The 21,688-nt window shown below is 35.5% G+C and overlaps 1 protein-coding gene across 2 annotated transcripts in view; it reads left to right on the forward strand.

The window, feature by feature from the left end:
• Positions 1-21,688, forward strand: part of FIG4 (FIG4 phosphoinositide 5-phosphatase) — a 50,125-nt gene that overhangs the window by 15,010 nt on the left and 13,427 nt on the right. Inside the window, exons 6-19 of one of the 2 annotated variants that reach the window (XM_062489935.1) lie at positions 1,819-1,967; positions 3,881-4,009; positions 5,492-5,592; positions 6,047-6,209; positions 6,747-6,844; positions 7,753-7,886; positions 8,358-8,474; positions 8,861-8,906; positions 10,109-10,257; positions 12,794-12,960; positions 14,511-14,649; positions 17,349-17,407; positions 18,130-18,277; positions 19,062-19,145. In XM_062489935.1, coding sequence (XP_062345919.1) covers positions 1,819-1,967; positions 3,881-4,009; positions 5,492-5,592; positions 6,047-6,209; positions 6,747-6,844; positions 7,753-7,886; positions 8,358-8,474; positions 8,861-8,906; positions 10,109-10,257; positions 12,794-12,960; positions 14,511-14,649; positions 17,349-17,407; positions 18,130-18,277; positions 19,062-19,145 — 1,683 coding nt within the window. The remainder of the gene's footprint in view (positions 1-1,818; positions 1,968-3,880; positions 4,010-5,491; positions 5,593-6,046; positions 6,210-6,746; positions 6,845-7,752; positions 7,887-8,357; positions 8,475-8,860; positions 8,907-10,108; positions 10,258-12,793; positions 12,961-14,510; positions 14,650-17,348; positions 17,408-18,129; positions 18,278-19,061; positions 19,146-21,688) is intronic. The other variant, XM_062489936.1, reaches the window with a different exon arrangement.

A 21,688-nucleotide genomic window follows, 5' to 3' on the forward strand; every position in this document is an offset into this window, starting at 1 on the left:
GTGGGGAGAGAACCTACCCAAGTTTTGTGTGTTTCTGCTTTTGCATGTGAAAGACTTGTTGTAGTATAAAACCTGAGTTTTTCTTCCATGCATTGTCTCCTAGCCCTAATATTATACAACTTGCCCCCCACTACCTCCTTCACTTGGAGATCATAAATTTGTACTATTCCTGTTGTTTTACATAGAAGGGAAAGGAGAAGATACTTATGTGACTCTAATAAACATGTTTATCATAAAATGAATCATAGAATGATTTGGGCTGGAAGGGACCTTCCAGATCATCCAGTTCCAACCCTACTGCACAAACACTGCAGAATTTCCTCCTAAATCTCTCTAGTTGTAGTTTAAAACCATTCCTTCTTGTCTAATCATCATCTGCCCATGTAAAAAGTTGCTCTCCTTTTTTATAAACTCCCTTAAAGTACTGGAAACCCATAGGGAGGTCTTCCCAAAGACTTCTTATCTCCAAGCTGAAATAGGATAAATTACATATTTAAAATTTCTTGTACAGAAAAAAATGAGTAAGCGAATTACTTATAAAAAAGTATGCTTTTGACACAAATCCTGTGTGGCATAAATGAAAACTTTCCTACTGGCAGATAATTTACTGTTTATGTTTTATTTTTCATTAAAAAAATTTTTTTCATAAAACATTTTTGTGCTCTCTGTTTTAACTGCATATTTAGCCTCATTTTCACTTTCAAAAGGAGAAACATAGGATGATACTAATATTCTTTCTTATTGTTTAGAACCTTTTTAATTTATCAGCTTCATTTAAATTGTTCTTGGCTAAAGCATAGCACATTTTTATGCATGATATTTATATAATTCCTGAAGAAAATTAGAAATCAGTTATAAGAAAACATTTGGTCTAAGAGCAAAGTGGGGAAGCAGCCTGAACATGTCTCTTACTGGGATACTGTTTAAAGGTTGTGTTGTATGCAAACAGAGCATTTTACAGACTTTTTTTTTTCCCCTAACAGTTAGGTCAGGACATTATAATGGAAATATATGGATGCATGGCTTACAGTATGTTATGATCAGTGATAAATCTAAATGTCTAATGTTAAAATAATTTTTATGTCTTTAATGGATATTTAGAACTTATGTAAGGACTTTTTCTGTCTTAGACTAAAATGGAAATATATGAGTATTTCTGATTTAAGTGTAGTGTATATTTAGTTTCTCCTTTGGAGGAGCCCTAGTACCTTGAAAAAATTAGCAATTAGTATAGAGTGTTAGTAAAAGAGACAAGACATGGAAAATCAGTAACTATTATGGAACTAATAAAAAAACCCATTTTCTTAATTCAGCAGCCACTGCCTTAATATGCATCTGTGCTGCAATCATAAATTTGGGGACATATACAATTTTTGTGGACTTTTTTTTTTGGCTGTTTTGAGTTCAGGTAGCAGTTAGAAAGTAGCAGCACTTAAATCTCAGAACAATGAGGTTGTCAATGTATGTAGATAATTCTGATGGAATAGCTTTTTTAAAACCTCTGGAATGCTTCTTGGGACATAATGAATTAAGTTTCTTGATATGCTTTGTTCAAAATATATGTTTAGTTTTCAGTTCAAAGAAGAATATAAACACATTTTCAGTCTTTGTAAATGGTAAACAGTTTCTGTGTTTGTAAAGCTTCTTTTGGGAATCATTTGTATAATTTGCCCTTATAGAATCAGAATCTGTGTATCTTATTCAGAAATCTTTTCTGTAAAATGGTACTGTGTTAAATATAAGTACAGATGGAAAGAAAGGGCATTCAGAAAATTCTTCTGCATCTACAATTATTAATAAACATTAACTGTCTCTCAGTTACAGCTATGATCTATCTCACTCCCTTCAGTATAATCTTACTGTCCTGAGAATGCCACTTGAGACATTAAAAACTGAAACAACCCAGACCCGACAAGAGAGTTTTGATATATTTGAAGATGAAGGACTTTCAACACAGGGAGGGTGTGGTAAGAAAACACATGTAATTAAACTGATGTTGATCATGAGTGCCTTTGAAATATGTTACCCTTATGTTTACTTTTGAGAAGCATTCATGTCTTCTCTTGTTGGTCAGTAGTGTCCTAACAATTGTGAGTTAATAAAAGATTTTGTAAAGGGCCAAATACATTTCAATTTGAACAATGCCATTTCTAGAGGTGTGCAGTCATTGTTTTAAGTTACATTGCAACTGGGGAAGATGAGTGAGCATGCTGATATTTTTCAGCAATTGATTACTCAACTGACTTCTGGGTCTCCCAACAGGAATGAGTTACAAGGAGAGTGGGAAGCAATAACTGATTAAGTACCAATACATTTTTTATTTTACATTGGAGAATAATGACAACAGAGGAACTGTATGAAGTTAGCATCATCTTACTGTAGTAACCCCTGTCAAGAAATGTAAGAAAGATTACTCATTCTGGTTGGAAACTTCAGCCTTCAGTTTGGATCTAACATATTCGTAAGAGTATAAAGATGAGCAGCCAGACAGAAACACTAGCTTCTCTCCCTTTTTCTTCATACACACACAGACAGAAAGTTTCTCCTGAAATTCTCAATATTAGATTTTATTCTGTTGAATGAAATTCCCATACCCCCAAGAAAAGGATATTAGTAATGTGGTCATATATATCAGGATACCAGCAACTGGTTATCAAATACTATAATATCAGAAAGGACCATAAGGAATGAAGAGAGCAATAATTCCTCTTCTGCAAAGACTGTGATCTGGAGGATGCCTCAGGGGCACCATATTAAAAGGGCACCATCTCTTCAATGTCTTTATAAAAACAGTAGGAAATGAAGATGTCCTAACCTTGACCCCATCAGCACTGTGTGCTAGTCACCTATCTGTTAATAGAATGTGTGTAAAAAATAGCCACCTGTTATTTAAGTCTCACCGAAGTAATGCTGCCAGTAGTAAGAAAGAGGAAAAATTGCTGGCTAAGTGCTTGTGACCAGCTTCTGCTGACTGTCTAAACTTTTTCATGAATATATTTTGGTTATATCAATTTTCCCTGGGCTTATAGTAAGTTGGTCTAGGTAGCAGTACTTTGTTCAACAACTGCATTGTCATTTGCAGTCTGTAAGAAGAACTCCTTTTTTCCTCCAGCAGAACATTTGACTGCTGTAGTTGTCTGCTATAATTGGCATTCATACTGCTACAATATAATTCTTCCTGTCAGAAACTTCATTTGAAAAAAGTGTGAAAAACTTCAGGTAATAGAATTCTTGCTCTCTTTCTTCTCTTTTAAGTTTTAGATTCATTCAATTCACTCTACCACCTTTCAGTGATATTGTCATCTTGGTCCTGATATTTGAAACAGAATAAGACTCTGATTCCAGGTATATCAGAAACATAATTTTGATTTGCAGGTCTATAATAGCTGTGTTTCTTGGTGTTAGTGCAAATTAGGAAAAAATGCATTGAATTGTGTGAAAAAGGATTGATGTGCACGATCTTCCAGAACCTAGTAGGTAATTAGAGGTGACCCAGAACTGAAAAGCTTATAAAGTCTTCATGTAAGGGCATTTTTGCCGGAACTGGAATTCACAACTTTATTTCCCTTGTTATCAAATCCTTTGATGCTAGTATGTAGAGATATCTTTTCAGTACTGAAGTATATCAGTAACTTCTGCATGAAGGCACTTAATCACAACAGTGACTAGCAGCTACAGAAAAACTGCAAATCCTCATAAGCACTGGACTTCAGCATGTACCTGGAATTATCTGTGTTCAGCAAACCTCAAGGATGCAAGTAAATGATACACTGAGTTGCAGTCAAGGGAAAATCAAAACAAAGGTCCAATGTCCTGGATTTTAAAGCAGGAGAGCTTCTTTCTTAATTGCTAATGCATTTTCATTGTAACAACTTCCCAGGTGTATTTGGGATTTGCAGTAAGCCTTACGAAAAGTACGTCTGGAATGCCAAGCTTCTGGAAGCAGTAAGAACTTCTGTTCATCGTGACTGGCTGCTGTATATTATTCATGGATTCTGTGGGCAATCAAGTATCCTTCTACTGTTTTAATGAATTTTGGTTTATCATTTTTGAAAAAAACTCAGTTTGAACATTGTTTCTTTGTCATATAAATACCATTTAATTTTATACTGCTCTTGTTTGGCTTTTATTTTCATTACTTTCTAAGTAAGAAATATAGTTATTGTAAGAGGTCTCTAACACAGGTAGACTGCATTTTCAGTGAGGCTCTGTTTATAAACATGGGGCTTAGTAGTAAAGAACTTGAGAGGATTTTTAGGCTCAGCTGTGTTTTTTCACAGATGTTTGAGGAAAGAGAGAAAAGCTAAACAGAACTGAATTGCTGTCTGGTCTTGTTTCAGCTGTGTTTAAACCATGACATTGCCATAGATATGCTGTCCTACTAATCTTCTCTAAAACATTTTTTAGTAGCTGAGATTTGCAGAAATTCTTGTATTTACTGTCTTTCTGTTGAAGACGATGATAGAACTTCAGCCCTGCTGTGTGAAGAGCACTGGGACATGTGAAATTCTTTTCTTGACTATATACTATTTTAAATGGTTAAACAGGTCTGTGTACATTGTAGCAAGAGGAGCAAAAGTCTAAACGCATACCTCAGTCCAGGGAAATGTCATGTTATATGTTAAGAATTTAGTGTATTAAGAAGACACTGTTTTATTCACCAACACTAATGTGTTAGCTTAAAATTTCTGGGGAAGCAAATACAATTATGAAGTTAACGTTAGTGGTGTCTGCAAAATTTAACTTTGATTTTTTATGATTGTAAGACTGTTGGTCATTGCCTTAGTTCTCAGACAAAAAGCTACATCTGTTTTTATATACCACTATTTCATTTGTGGTCTTACTTAATCAAAACATCTGACCACCAGCATTATGCCTGCAGCTGCTTAGTATGTGAGCAAATGTCTTTTTAATTCTTTCTTGTGCCTCCCTTTCACTGAGGAAGCAATGATAGTCACTTTAGGCTCTGATTCCATTTGATTTTGGTAAAATGGAAAAAGACTATAAAAAAACCACCACTGCATCCATAGCCTGTTTGCCTCTGGCTTTCAGTTGTTATTACTTAAGTAGTTGCAAATTTGTCTCTTTTTCCAAACAAATAATTAGAGGTTGACTAATATACTTCATCTGAAAAAGAAGCTCCCAAGTTTTAATCCCAGTATTCACAAAAGCAGCATTTGCGGTGCTAGATGTATCTATTGTCATTTCATAAAAGATAAATGCTGCTTCTCTTCTGTAGGTTCTGAAAAGTGGGTGATGTATTGCAATATAGATTGGCTTTTCAAAGTTCTTAAAACAGATTGTTGGAAAGGGCAAGGTTCTCTTCCAGCTGCAAAATAAGTTTGGAAGTGATACTCATTGCTGTTGAGGTGATTTTAGTAAATCAGATCTATTGGTTTCATACACCTCTGTTAGAACTTAGTTTTGTGCGCATAAAGTGTGCGAATAAAAGAATTGCATGTGACATGTAAACCTTAGCTTCTCTTTCAAGAACTGCTAATATATGGCCGCCCTATATATGTGACTCTGATAGCCAGAAGATCAAGCAAATTTGCTGGAACACGTTTTCTGAAACGAGGAGCAAACTGTGAGGTAAGTCAAATATGATTTTAGGGGTTGTTTCCTCCTGCCCCTCCCCTCAAGTATGAAAGCTTGAACTTGAATGGCTGAAGAGCTGAAATGGTTTAGAGGGTTGTTAAGGGTTTGGCTGTAAATTATGCTATTAGATTATGCTATCACAGGTATCATTACATTTTTCTTTGGCATAATAAAGTTGATCCTAAAATAATAAATTTAATAGTTCTAAATTGACACTTATTTTGTGTTTTTTTCACTTAGAGATAGTTATTTCCCAAACTGAGAGAAAAAGTAAAAATATGGTTATATACATTAGGGACAAATGGGAATTTAACCTTCAGTATTGTTGCCGCTGCTACGATTCAGTGTCTCACAGTTTAATTGTGCTGTTTGTAATGATCAGTTCTCTGTACTGCATGCAGCTTTGAATGTCATGTCTACATCATATGTCTATTTCTGTTTGGTTTAGGGAGATGTTGCTAATGAAGTGGAAACTGAACAAATACTTTATGATGCTTCAGTTATGTCATTTTCTGCGGGGAGTTATTCTTCCTATGTTCAGGTTCGAGGGTCTGTCCCTTTGTACTGGTCTCAAGATATTTCAACTATGATGCCTAAGCCACCCATAACACGTATGTACAAATTATTCTTTGTGAGAGATTATGGTTAGTGCTGTGTCCTAAAGGAACGTCTGAGAGAATAAGTGAAAACTGAATGTGAAAAAATTGACAAATTGTCTGTTCACTTGTGCTTTGTGAAGCCATAATTTGAAAATTAAGAAAAAAATCTCCGTCTTTGGCTTCACGTTCAGAAATTAAATGGGAAAAGTTTTTGTTTGAAGATGTGAGCTTTCTTTGGATTACTTTGTGTGTGAAGTTAGCTACTTTTTTCTTGGTATTGTGGATAAAATGCTAAACCTGCTGAAAATGGTGGAAAATGTCTGGGCTGAGATTAATGGGGCCAGAATAATTGTTCTTTATAAGCATTTCATGAAAATTTAAGGAGCTGCCTACAATTTGGCAAAGGGAGTATTTTTTAACAGCTTTTTTATGAAAAAAGGGGAAAGTATTTAACTGTCATTACCACCAGAGAATTAATGCATCTTTTGTGAAGAGGACTATTAAGGGAAAAGCTCACCTTTTATCATCTTCAATTTATATTTGTTTCAGTGGACCAAGCAGATCCTTATGCACATGTTGCTGCTCTTCACTTTGACCAAATGCTTCAGAGATTTGGCTCTCCCATTATTATACTGAATCTTGTGAAGGTACAATATATTGAATATGTTCTATGTGTTTGATTTTTAATATTGTGCTTCTTTCTGTAGAGTTGCTGTGTAATTTTGGTTATGTTCTAAAACTAATATTAGCTTACAAGTGTAATATTTTCTTCATAAATCCAGTCCTACTCTTCTAGGATGTACAAAACTCTACTTCCACTATAGCCCTTCAAAAACAAAATTTCCTATGTTTAGAGATTTCTTACAGTACCCTTTCACTGTTCTTTTCAGGGTTTTGTCATTACCCATTAGATCTAAGTCCAAATAAATTTATCACTAAATTTAATTTAGCACTAAAAACTTCTCAAGCAGTATGGTTCCATTCAAAATGAGGTTGGAACTAGGATGACCTTAAGATGTCTTCTAACCCAAACCATTCTGTGATTCTTTGAAAACATATGTTATATTCAGGCAAGGGCAACACAATTCTAATTTTTAAAAATTATTGCAAGACTGGGAGATGGGACCTGCTGTTCCCCATCTCCTGCCACTAATGGAGAAGAATTTTCCTTTGTCCTCCTGTAATCCACAACTGAATGGGACACTTCCCATTCTGCCTGTGTTTTCACTTCTCTTTTGTGGTTCTCCATTTCACCTACATTGCCACTTTTATTTCTTTGTATTCTTCTTTATGCTTACAGCATTCCATTTTTTAGCCAAGGATTATGCACAGTTGAAACAGGTGACTACTAATACAAAATGCTTGTTAAAATCCTAGAATCTTATCTGTTCTTATTTTAATTGTACTGTTTATGAAGAGCTGCCTGCTGTTGTTAAAGCTTCCACTCTTGATTTCCAATATGTATGCATACATACATGTATGTGTGCATGTGTATGGGTTATATACGTTTGTTAATGAAAATCGTGATGTTAAATTCCTTTTCTTTTTGCTAAAGGAACGTGAAAAAAGAAAGCACGAAAGGATTCTCAGTGAAGAACTTGTTGCTGCTGTGACATATCTCAACCAGTTCTTACCTCCAGAGCATGCAATTATATATATACCCTGGGATATGGCCAAATACACTAAAAGGTATAAAAAGTCTTTTCTGTACTAGTGCTTGGCTGCAATGCACATATGGAAGCAAATGTTACTGAACAAAACAGCAACTTGCAAACAAAACAAGGGAATGTGATTCAGCATAATCATACATCCATCCTTTTTTTGCCTCATTCATATTTTTGAATCACAGAAAGTTTGGTAGAGAAAAATCAGTGTGATGCAAAAAATCAAGGAGTTTTAGGTTTTTTATATTCTGCTTCTAGTTTTTGTAATATTTTTTAGCAAAAAGAAGCAAAACTGCTCGGATACAGTCTCTCTCTCCTGTAAATTCTAAGGAAACTATAGACGTAATTACCGTTGGATGAATAAAGCTGTGATATTCTAGAAATGTTGTTTTTTAAGTAATTTTTGCTATGGAAAAACTTTTGAAGTAGTGAGACTTTTTTTAGTAATGATGTATCTTGACTGTCTCTTTTTTTTTTTTTTCCCCCCTCTCCTCAGCAAACTTTGCAATGTACTTGACAGACTGAATGTGATTGCAGAAAGTGTAGTAAAGAAGACTGGATTTTTTGTAAATCGACCTGATTCCTACTGCAGTATCTTACGTCCAGATGAAAAGTACCTATAATTTACTTGATGCATAATGAATAGCACCTATTCCTTAGCAAGCTGTTTGGAATTTCTATGTTTATTAAATTATTTCTTATTTTAAGACTTACTAATTTGGAAATTACTAAGGGACTTCTTTTGAGGCATACTAACAAGGTAATTGTCATCTGAATGTTACTGAGTCTGTTGTTAACCAGTGGATTTAATGGTTTTACAAATACAAAATTTAAAACTTTTTAAAAATAGAAACTGTATTTGTTTAGACTGCTGCAGATGAGGTTACTCAAGTCCCTGAAAATCCAGAAGGAATTATTTGTCACTGAGTACATCAATACATTATATGAACTGTTATTTTATGAAATAATTTGGAAGTCATTCTGTTGTTTCTTTTTCAGGTGGAATGAACTAGGAGGTTGTGTTGTTTCCACTGGTCGCTTGCAGGTACTAAAATATACTTTTTTAGTTCATAGTTATAGTGATGTAGGTCAGCACTCCCAAAGAACAGTGAATCATTTCACTTAAATTCACTGATTGGTGACTCACAGACTGCTCTTAAATTGATATTTATAGTACACTTCTATTAGGGCTGTCCTTCCTAGAAATCTAATTGGGAATGAGGGTCTTAAGTTCTTGCATGGTATCCCAAAACCTTATGGTGTTGGAATTGTATCTCTGCTGGACTTAGTCTGAGAAATGCTTGTATTTCAAACTAGTTTCCATTACTGTTTAGTCTGTAATGTTACCAGTGCAGTGCAATTATAACCAGCAGCATTTTAACAAACTTAGGAATAAAATGTTATAAAGAACAAGTGAGGAATAAGCACATACTTAACCCTGCTAACATATTCACCTGCATGAACATGGGTTATTGGCATTTTCACTTGAGTGCTGAATATTCTGTACATTTTTACAGTTTCCAGCACTAGAAGAAAATAAAACTAGAAACAGGTCTTCCTTTAAGGTCAGAAAAGTACTGACTAAACTGCAAACCATACAGCATAAAATTTATACCTGAATGTTATGGTTATATGCTCTGAACACAGGGCATATTCTTAAGAAGCATTAGTTGCTTTGACTTGCCATTCATAATTTGGTATTTCTTGTAAATTAGAGAGCATATGACCATTCCTGTACTAGCTGATTGCTGGCATATGTCTGTTGAGGGTGGATAAACAGCAGACCAGATAGAATTTGATCTCTTTAAAAAAGTCATCCCTAGTTAGATTTTTTAAATGTTAGTCTGACAAGTTTACCTGTAGTAGGAGAGTGATTATTTCTTTAATAATTTGAGAGTCACCAGTTACATACATATAAGCATTTGGATCACAGTTCATCTCTGACTAGACATCTTGTGAGTCACATCCAAATTGTGACTTCTTCAGGGCTGTTTGTGAGTTTGAAGGAACATCCACTTGCTGTGATGATAAAAGCAAGAATATTTTGAAAATAGGCATGACAGCAGTCTGATGTAGCTTGCTAGAGATGAATTGCTTTTGAACTTTTGTTAGAAATGTCTTTCCTCAAATTTTTGTGAAGACATAATTTAAGACTTGATAAGACTTAGCTAGTAGTAAAAAAGTACTAATCACAAGTGTAGTAGTTTGTTGATTAAGATAAATCTTTTATTTGGATTGCTTTACCAGACTGGAGTCCTTCGAACCAACTGTGTGGACTGTTTAGATCGCACTAACACAGCACAGTTTATGGTGGGGAAATGTGCTTTGGCCTACCAGTTGTATTCATTGGGATTGATTGATAAACCTAATTTACAATTTGATACAGATGCTGTAAGGTAAGATAGATTAATAGTGTGTGTCATGGTTTTAATTTTTAATTTTGAGTCAAGAGCTGATGGAGAGTTATGTCTATGTAAAAGAAGCTTACAGTTATTTCTGCTGGAATGATTTAATGTTTATTCATCCAAGTTTAAAATATCTTTCATACTTGAAATTTTGAGAAAATCCCATCATGCTGAAAGTTTGATCTTCTGGAAAATTATGTTAATCAGTCTTACAATATAACTGCTTGACTTCATTCTTATAATATGCCTAAACTTAGAGGTGTGTTTTCCTTTGAAATAAATCTAAGAAAACCTCCACCCCAGTCTTTTACACTTGTTTCAATTGTTTGAGGCAAAATTCTGACTGAGAGTGAAAACTGAAATAAATACATATTTTCATGGAGAATGCCAAACTGGTATAGAAGTACATCTTACCTTGCCATTTCCTCATTTTTCTTTGGAAAGTTTTAATGGTTTTTGATTTATTGAAACAAAGTTTTTCAACAAAGTTGTTTTTTTCAGATCAAGTGTCAGTGGTACTTATACAAGCATTCCCAAACCCTTTATGAAAACCCAGCATTTGTCTTGAAATGCTTTGGGGAGTCAGGGTGAACTAAGCTGCTTAACTTGTACACATGCTTTGGGAATTAGTGTAGGAGTCTTTAAGGTGCTGTGGTTTTATTCCTTTAAGCTGTTGTTGTGCCTGTGAAACTTATGGCTTCAGTGCTGATTATAACTAGTGGTGTGATAGTTTTAGAGACCTAACTTGTAGTCAGGCTTCAGTCCCCTACACTTGAGATATACCTTCAGCTCCTTTTTTTTCCATTAGTTTCCAGCACCTACCTGGTGCCTGGAGCTGGCATGTGCTGCAAAAACCACCTCACCTGCAGCATGTTGGTTCACTGTGCATAGTGGTGGCTCCTGGCCTCTGCCTGGTGGCTTCCTGGGTGTGCTAGCAGTGCCTCTCATCCACCATGTTCCAGATACTGGGAGCTGCACATTTACCTCTGGGAATGAATAATTCCTGCTGCCTATACCAGTTGCTGTACAGCCTCCTGGGGCTGCAGGTCAAAAAAAACAAACCAACCCACCAAACCCAAAGAAACAAATGAGATTCTCTTACGTGGTGTCATGATCTCTGAACAATTTGTATGGAGGAAAGTGGGTTTGGGGTTATTTCTTTAGGGCTTTTTTTGTCTGTTGGTTTGTGGGTATGTTTTTTTTATTTGTTTGTTTTTTGGTTTTTTGTTTTTTGTTTGTTTTTTTTTTTAAGTTACTTGGCACATGTTTCCTCCTAATTGATCTTATTGTACTTGACCTTGGACAGAAGATTTGCTGGACTGCTATTTAGCTTTTACAGAAATTGATTTGCTGCTCAGATAAATGTTCTTCATCCAGATATTTTCCAGGAGAACTTCAGTCAAATGGTTGCTAGGTTACATATGCAATACTGTCCCTTTTGTTGGAAACTTTATTAGGGCAATACTTTTGTTGTCTTGTTTTGGTGCTTTTTTTTATTTTGATGTTTGTTTCTGTCTTCCTTTTTACTCCTCAAGGACTTACTTCTTCTGCAAGTATTACATGTAGATGGCTGAGTTACTTTGTCTTCCTATACTGATGTGAAGCCCATTCCCACAGGTTTAGTGATTGGGTCTGCTTTTTAGTTTTGGGGAGGGGTTTGGACTTGTTGTGTTCTGATTTGGGGTTTTTTTGCCTCTTAACTGAACTTCCAGTCTTTTTTGGCAAAGTATTTCCTTGTCATTGTCTTGATCAAGCAAGGCCATAGTCTCCGTTTCTGAGAAGCACTTTTTTAGTCTCTTATATTTTAGACTGAGCACCACCTCCTTAAAATAGCCTCTTTTTCTGAGACTGTTGTCTTGTTTTTGTCATTAATAGGAAGCTTGTTTAATTTTTGCAATTTGGACTAGTCCCAGTTTGGATAGTGTCAATTTCTTGATGCCACAGGACTTTTTTGCTTTTTAGCCAGCTCTCCTTGTTCAAGTCAATTCTTAGCCAATTCTTTTTGCTTTCTGCTTACATCAAGATTTTCCAGCAGATATTAACTGACTGCCATACACTTTTCTTACAAGTCATGTTTATTCATTTTGTACCTCTGAGCCATCATTATCGTAACTACGGAGATTTTTTGGAAGGTAATGCTAACTTCATTCCTGGTGTACTTAACAGAAAGTGTAGCCTTGAGATATTTATATGTTCTGTCCCTTTTAATGCATTACGCATGCCTTGGTTAGTGAAGATAAAATGTTTGTTTTCTCCCCACCAAGTCGTAGGACATGATAATCTTCTTCTTGAATCTACAGAACTATGTACTCTGTTTGAGTGAACCTCTTCTTTTATATTAAAAAGTTGTGAAAATCTCAAAGTCTAAACCTTCTTAGTAATTAATATGTCTGAATAAAATTTCCACGTATTTATCTGAACAGAGGAGAAGAAACTGCATTGTATTTGCAGAAAGACTTTATTGTATTTTCTCTTTTAAAATTCTATTCAGAAGTTTGATAGATGACGCATTTTGCTTTTCCTTCAGATTATTTGAAGAATTATACGAAGATCACGGGGACACACTTTCTCTGCAGTACGGAGGCTCTCAGCTTGTCCACAGAGTAAAAACATACAGAAAGATTGCTCCATGGACACAGCATTCTAAAGATATTATGCAAACGCTGTCAAGATACTATAGTAATGCTTTCTCAGGTAAATTTGAGTGCTTTCTTTCGAGCTATTGCTTACAAAACACCTTACTTACGATGTTTCAGTGTTCTACACAATGACCTTATGACAGAGTTCCTCTGTACAATATTTCCCAAATAATTCAGTAATATCTCAAATAGGTATTCTGATTTGATGATATATTTATTTCTATAATAAATAAATGTTGTAGCATGCAGCCCTTTATTTAGAAAATGTACACATGTAGCTCTGCATCTGTCAGTGACATTTGTAGATCAATAGAGAAGCAGGTGGGTGTTACAGAGTTTTAAAATGTTGGACAGAATGTCTTCAGCAAATATAAGGAAGCTGGTGAACATGAGTGGAGGGCTTTAGGTGGAATATTTTTTGTGATGTTTCTGAGAGCTCACAACAAAGCAAGCTGTAATGCATGTAATTGTTTTGTATAAATAGGAGCTACAAACTGTTAAATCCATGGTAGAAAAGACAAAATTAAACTCAAAGACCAAGTAAAAATCTTTTTTTTTTTCAGGTAAATAAGCTGCAAAATATTAACTTACTTCCTTTACTAGCTCATATCACTCGTTAGTTGAACACCGAGTGTTCTACTTTTTTCTGGGCAATTTTGCTAAGGGAAAACTTCTTTGAAAAATGCTGAGCTTTATCTTATGCAAAATAACAAAAAAAAAAGTGTGGTATGTTTAGAAGTCTTACAAAAGATCTAAAGGAATGATCAAAGAATGGTCTAAGACATGTCAGAAGGGCAAACACCAAGTGCTACTGTGTTATAAATATTGAGTCAGTCCTCTATTACTCTTTTTCACAAAAGTTACATAGCTGGGGTAGAAATACCTTTTTTTTTTTTCCTTTGTCTGTCATTCAAAATACATGAATCTAAAAATCATCTACTCGTATAAGAAAATATTTTCTTCTGTTGACCTCAACACTCTTAGGATAATTACTACTAATTAAGTTGTACAGACGACAAAAAGTAAGACACATATCGAGTAATAATTTGGTAGAGCTTAGAATATGACAAGCTAAATCAATGATTTAAAACAACAGGAAACAAGTCTGAATTACTAAAAGGTGTTTGTGAAATTTAATCATTTTACTGTGTATTGGCAAGAAAATCCCAAGGAATTAGTCATTTGTACATTTTGTTGGAAACTTATGTTGTATGGATATTGTTTAATTTCAGTAAGTAATTTTTCAGTTATTTAGGCTGCAGTAGATTCACTAAGGTATGTCAGATTTCCTGAAACATGCCTTAATCCATGTATGTGCTTCATGCACACACGTGAGAGACAGAGTTGCTGTATGAGGTCTGACTTTTGCCAAGCCTGGGCTCCTGAGAGAGAAGCCAAGGGAAGAGGCAGTGTTGGCACCAGCCCCACGTGCCTTGCAGTGCAGCAGGTCTGCTGTAAATGAAGTTCCATGGTGCTGCTTGAATCCCAGAGGGCCCTGCAGCAGTCATAGGTCACGGACACTCGGAGGAGCAAAGAGAAGCAGTGTCTGGATGGGTTTGAGCTGTGCAGTGCTCCTGGTGTTAAGTGTGCCTCTTGTCTTAACAGATGCGGACAGGCAAGATTCTATCAATCTCTTTCTGGGAGTGTTCAAGCCTGCAGAAGGAAAGCCACATCTCTGGGAACTTCCCACTGATTTTTATTTGCATCACAAGAACACCCTCAATCTGCCACAGACCAGGCCAAGGTATTCTGCTGTTCTGTTTTTTCTTTTGTTTGGTATTGCTCTAATAAATTCTAAACAATGCACGTTGCTAATCAAATAATTAGGTCAACCTGTCAAAAAATTGCTTACTCTTTTTTATGTTTATACAAAAGTTTAAAAAAAAACCACCTTCAAGAGAATATTAAAAAATGCTGAATGTTGGTGGTTGAGAGGATTTGCTTTTGTATGCTATTTTCCTGTTGTACTTAAAAAGAAATTTAATTTCATGAGGAATTCTCTCCTTCAGTGCAAAATGCTTCACTGTTTTACTGAAGTAGTTACTACAGTTCCATTAAGCAATATATAGGTGCATTCTTCATTGTCAGATTTATTAATAGTTGAATTTGAGATTATGTGATGAGGATAACATTTTTTTTTCTGTGTACTGCACTTGGTCTGCAGCTGGGCATACCAAGAAACCCATGACATTCTACCTTCCTTTCAGCTTATGTCTAACCTGTTTTGAAGACTATTTTTCTTCACTTGCATTCCACTGTAGTTGCATGGTAATATACAGAAGTAATAAAGTATAAAACTTTAAAGTAATTTGATTGCTTCAGGGATAAATTATTTTTTGGAGACTGTGAATACTGTATGTTTAAAAAAAATCCATTTTAATAAGAAGTACAGTGCTCAACTTGTCAACAAAATAATCTCTTAGAATTTTGGCTGGTTTTATCTTTATTTGTTCTGTGAGCTGTAAAGCTCTTTAATCCAAATGGTAGATCTGAATATCTTCATTTAGGTTTTTGTCTGGGCAAAACTGCAGTGTTTAACCAGTGTGATCAGTCCCTGTTGGCTGCTTATGCAGCTAACCTGCCACAGCAGCTGGCACATGATATGGTTCTTTCTGAGTTTCAGTCCTCCTGTGTTATGTCCTGAGGCTTCTCTTAAGGGTATCTTCTATCAGCCATACAACCAAGTTCTCTTTCAGACATACATTAAACATGCAATATTAATTTTCTTGGCTACTCATTCTGAACATTATTGTATGTCTAAAATTAATTCAGCTGATATATTTCAAGTATGTAAATGTTCTAGTCTTCCTTTCATCTGTTACTTTATTAAAACAGCCGTCTCTTATTTGTCACATACTGTTCTCAAATGAGGTGGAATATTAAAAAGAAATGTTGCTACTCTTCATTTTGTTGTTAATTATTTTTACCTTTCATTCTAACCTAATTTCTTCTGAGCAATTACAATATACAATCAAGATATTTCATTATGTGTATAAAATGACACCTTCCTCTAATAAATAGGTGAAATAAATAGGTGAAAAAAACTTCTGTAAGTAATTTCTTGTTTCTACCAAACATTTGGACGAGTTCTTTGTGTAACATTTTCCTGCCTTTCTGTGTAGTACCTCTTTTAGGTTCCTTAGGCACACCAGCAAAAGAAATAATGACACTCATAACTAAATCAAGGATACAGGAAAAGGAAGATTATGTTTCCTGTCAATGAAACTTCTTTTGGCTATCTGTGCTTTTCCTAATGTTTTAACTGCCTCCTCATCAGGAGGAAGATATCTAATGAGATTCATATCTAACTTCTATATAATTTATGAAAGGACAGTAAATATGGAAAAGGAGACTTTGTGTTGCCATGTTAGTTATCATTTATGCAGGCAACAAAACTGTGTGTCTCTCCATAATTTCTGAAGGCACTGAAGAAAATAATTTGCTAGCATGGTACTTTGAGAAGAGGCAGGACCATCTGGCATAACTCATCTCTTACTGTCTAGGACATACAGAATTCTTGGAACTGTAGTGTGTTTTCCTGCCTGCCCTGTACCAGCTTCTAAATCCCACTGACAAGCCTATCCCTGGCCATGGGAATACACCCATTGTGTCTGCTGCAGATGACTACATTGACAGGAGTAGCAGATAACCACATTAATACTCTGATTACAGCCCTTGCAGTATTGTGAATATGCACGTATTTGAAATAAAAATCAGTGAAGACAATTGTGTTTCCATTCCATCTAATGAAATAGAAGAAACTATCAGAATAAATCAGAGAAGAAATTAAAGTGTGTTTGAGAAGAGATAATAAAAATGTGTAAACATGAAGGAAAGATAAAATGTGCTTTGTTTTATGAATGTTGCTTGACTTCCTTTTTTGTTCTATAGAAATCCTGAATAAGCTTCCAGCAGGACTTGAATTTTGCTGTTAGATATGCCAACAGCTCTCATACTTATGACAGCTGTTACATCAAATTTTATTTCTTTGTGTAGAAGTCAGCTGCTTTGACAATAATCCGATCTTGTTATTAATGGCCTTCACTTCTTCGTACCTTTTTCCTAAATTTTGGGATATAAATAACATCTGGGAGGGGATGCCTTCCCCACACTCGTCCCATCCTCCAACAACCAGAGCAAGAGAAATACATAAATACTTTTGATATGTACTAATACTTTAATTTTTAGTTCTGTGGATGTAGGCACCTGAAACGTTTTTTCGTGAAGCAAAACCACTCTTCTGTCCATAACTGTATTGAGTTTCATATGTTTAAATTTCTTGATTTGAGAGCAAAGTGGTTGGACAGGGGCCTGTTGAAATCCTGTATCCAATGTCTGCTGAAGTGACACTATATGGGTGGGTGAATGTTATGTTCAAACTGGATAGGCTGGATACAGGATCCTATCTCCTGTATCAATTGTGTTTCTGTTTTTCCTGTACAGCTATACTTACTGGTGGACCACAGGTGTGCTAAAGCATTTACCTCTTCCTTTTGATGAAGGTAGGACCTATATTTGCTCCTTGCCTTGCGGAGTGTCTTGAAAAAGAAGTTTTAGTCACAAATGCTTTTTTACCTGTTTTAGATCCCAAATCTGGGAAAAAATAAGAGTGTTTCCGTAATGGTTTCTAAATACCTCTCCACCCTCACCCCTGCAAGGAGATAAGATTTTTCAGTTGCAGACTACCTAAGTGGCTAAAACTTGACCTTCATATGTTTATGAGCCAGGGCACACTTTGTTTGTTTTTTTTTTCTTTTTCTTTTTCTCTTGTCCATTGCATACATTTATAGTCTGTGCTGGTGGTCCTATTCCTAAAACTTGACCTTCATATGTTTATGAGCCAGGGCACACTTTGTTTGTTTTTTTTTTTCTTTTTCTTTTTCTCTTGTCCATTGCATACATTTATAGTCTGTGCTGGTGGTCCTATTCCTGTCGCAGATGGCACAATACAGCTAGTGTGTCTTATTTCTCTGGGGTGCTGTGGAGCATGTTTTATTAGGAATTGTCATCATGAAGTGAAATCAAATTACAGTGATTGATAATGCATATTTATTAAAGACGTGCAATGCATCTTCTTCATGTCAGATTTCCTTGTCTCAGAGGGGATATGACTGTAGGAAAAAATGCCTGGTATTGTGGCTAGGTGAGCAGGCTCCTGTTTGATTAGATTTTTGCAGGAGTCAGTAATTGCTAGTAAAAAGATTTTTTTTTTCCTCCCCCTCAGTGACATGTGCTGAAAACAGACGCAAATTGACAGTGAAGAAATTCCACAAATATGAAGAAGAAATTGATATCCACAATGAGTTTTTTAGGCCATATGAGTTGAGCAGTTTTGATGAGACCTTCTGCTTGGCAATGACCAATTCTACACGGTATATTGGGATGTTTTGGGGCTCTAAATTCTTGACTGGAAGTTGATTTGGTGTGAATTAAATATGCATTTGATTTATTTGGTTAAATATGTGTAATTTCAAATTTAGCAAAGTTCTTGAAACTAAATCACAATGCTACCAGGAATGTTACTCTAAAAACGTCAGTTAAAATAGCAATTAGATTTCCAATTGTTTTTTGTTATGGAGTGCCTAGTCTTTGGGGACTTGATGGCTGGGAGGTGAACTTTTCTCTGTTGATTCAGATCACAGAGGCTACTTTCAAAATAATTGTTTTCTCATTGTTCTGCTCTCCTTTTGCAGTTGTTTTCTTCAGTTCATCTGGTTCTCACAGCTGGTCAGATATTTTCAGAGGTTTTTTTTGTAGGCAGCAGTCATCTGGATATTCTGAACATAATCTGAATCATGGTTTGGCTAAAGATTTCCAGGCAGGTTATGTTTCATGTAGCTATTTGATCCAATTTGTATGTTGGCCCTTGTGTACGAAGCCCTGAATTACCAGGCTTCTTCAGCACAGGAATGGAGCACAATGCTTTAGCATCTTTGGCAAGGGGTAATACTTGCAGCTGTTTTATGGAACCAAATAATGCAACTGAAAGCTTTTTAAATGCCTAGGCTGTATATGCATCAACTTGAAATGATAAAGTTAGAACTTAATATCTATGATGATTTTTTTTTTTAAGTACACTGGTAAATATTAGAGATGGTTCTTTGAGAAAATTTTGAAAATTTGTTCATGGACACTTCTTCCTTTCAATTTTGGCAGAGATTTTATGCCTAAGAATGTGGGAATTGATCCAAGTCCATTTACTGTTCGTAAACCTGATGAAACTGGAAAATCTGTGTTAGGGTAAGTCTGAAATCAGAAATTTGTTCTGGTTTAATAGTAATGAAATTGTAATGAAGAGATAAAAACTCTTATGTGTGTGTGTCTGGGAAACATATTCTATGTTATATGGAAAATAAAAAATTCATTGATATTCTACTGCAGAATTGTGCACTCTGAACATCATATCTTATTGGAGATTTTTATTTGACACTAGGAGTTTTTAATTTGACTGGCTTAATATTTTCTGTTTTCTCTCATTTCTCAAAATTAAATTAATGAGAAGATTTTATCAATAATATACAGAAGGTATTTAAATTTGATCTTTTCATCCTAGTGGCAACTGTATTGTCTATTGGAGTTGACAGCAGTGCATATTTCCTTATTGTTTTTAACAATTGTATTTTTTTATAAATAGTGCATATCTGAAACAACAATAAATGCCAATTTCAGTGTAATCTTTGATAAAATATGTTATTAAAATATTTATGGTAAAATTATATAAAACAATCCAGCAACAATTGCTGGGACAAATGAATACTTCATTTTTTCATCTGCTTTTGCATCCTGGACCTGCTTTGTTACTCTGTTTATTCCAATCCTGTGTCCCACAAGAGCTGTGCAGAATCTTCCTTTATTCATTCTCTCTTTGGTAGCTTGTATTAAGGAAACCTTTTGTCAGTAGTTACTGTGCTGTCACAACATTTTAAGTTCTTCTAAAAACTTGCTGTTCTGTTAAACACTAGAACATTTGACTGTCTCATGTGCTCTGATCCTGAGGGTCTCATTATCAATGAATGTTGAAAGTAGACTAGGCTTATCACCAGTAGAACCTCATTTCATGCTACTGATTCCCTGGGAATAAACAGGAAGACTGTTCAACTGTTACACAGTTTATCTGTGCTAAGAATTTGAGTTTATGAGGATTTCTAGGATGAGCTTTATTCTTCCGCTTTGGTAGAATGTCAGATTTTGGACTAGTTTGTCTCCAAAGTACTCCATTAGATAGTTGACTATTATATAATTTTCTCAGGCACTTTTATTCAAGCTCTTTGCTGTGATTTTTAGGGATTGATGTGGGACAAACAATCAACTTCATCAAAGCCACGTTCCAGGACTCCATGTGTATCACTTCATAAGGCTTCCCCTTCATTGACTGTGTTGTAGGGTAAAACATGGCTTCACTCTTGCACCTCACCCTATTTAGCCTTGCAAAAGGCAGTACCTCTGGCTTGCTCATTTATCATCATCTTTTGATCTAAGACGTTTCTGGAGGAAGTTTAGTGATCTCTTTTTGTCTGTAGGCATTCAGGTACCAAGGATGCTTAGATCTTGGCTGGTTACATGTTGGGAGTGGGGTCTCTTACCAGTGTTTGGCTACTTTCTCCATTCCTCAGCTTTCAGAAAGGACTGCTTTTCTTGTGACCTTCACCTCATCTAGAAAAGTAGGGGAAAATCCCTTTATTTTCCCTAAAAATAATGCTTATGTCTTCATAACTTTCTGTAAATTTCAGTCCAAGGAAATGTCAGGTTCTGCTGAGTCAGAAATCAAACTCACCCGTGGTGTTGTTTTCCCCAAGGCATTTGTTCCAGTTCTAAGATTTCTTCTGATACAGTAATGTCCTTGGAGGGTGGGTTACGCTCTCAGATCAGAAGCTTTGGAAGGACTCTCCTACTTGTTTATACATGTTCCTTGAGTATATAAGGTGTAGCTAATTCAATACAGGGATAAACTGCTGTGTGAGTTTCACTTCAAGAGGCAGCATCTGTAAGTCGTGGTGTGCTCTACTAGGGCTCAAGTGATGCTGATGAGAACACTAGACCTGCATCTCCAAATAGCTTTTGCATCAGTCTTTGAGCTCTTTTCACAGCCTCTAGCATGCTGCAGTCTTCCTTTAGAATGAATCACACACACTGTCTGTCAGCAATACATGGGACAGTCACTGCAGCAGGGAAGGGATGTTCCTTCCCTATTTCCAGGGATTTGTCTATAAACTGTCTATCATTAGTCAAGGTCTATTTGTTAAATGCCTTCCCTGAAAGGCTGTGACAGCATCTGAGAGGAAATTGCTACTAAATACTCTTCTGTGGCCAGTAGGAGAGGATGCAGAGCACATAAGTCTAGTATGGTTTCTGATGGGTGAAGTAATGTGTACCTTTCAGAGTGCATACAGTTAAATACAGTGTTAGCCTGCCTACATAGAGATGCTGTAGATGCTCTTGAGGGCTTGTTATAAATAAGGCACCTCTTCATATGGCCTAGAATTTATTGAGTGAGAAATACATACTGCATCAAGAAATGTTGCTGATTAAAGAATTAAATTGAGGAGAGGGGTATGGAAAATAAAGGAAAAAAAATTGACATTGCCATTAAGATTTGGAGCCAAGATTAAGGAGGCTATTGGAGTAGGTATTGTTATTAATCAGAAAGTGAAACTTTTTCCAAGATAAAAACCAAAGAAGTTATGTCTCAATTAAGTTTTATTCCTTTTTTATTTATTCAGTTGTGGGGAGGGATTTAAGTGAAGAATCAGAGAATTGGTGGAGAAAAGCTGACAGAATCCTTT

Source organism: Cinclus cinclus, chromosome 3 (genome assembly GCF_963662255.1).
Source record: "Cinclus cinclus chromosome 3, bCinCin1.1, whole genome shotgun sequence".
NCBI classification, from domain to species: domain Eukaryota; kingdom Metazoa; phylum Chordata; class Aves; order Passeriformes; family Cinclidae; genus Cinclus; species Cinclus cinclus.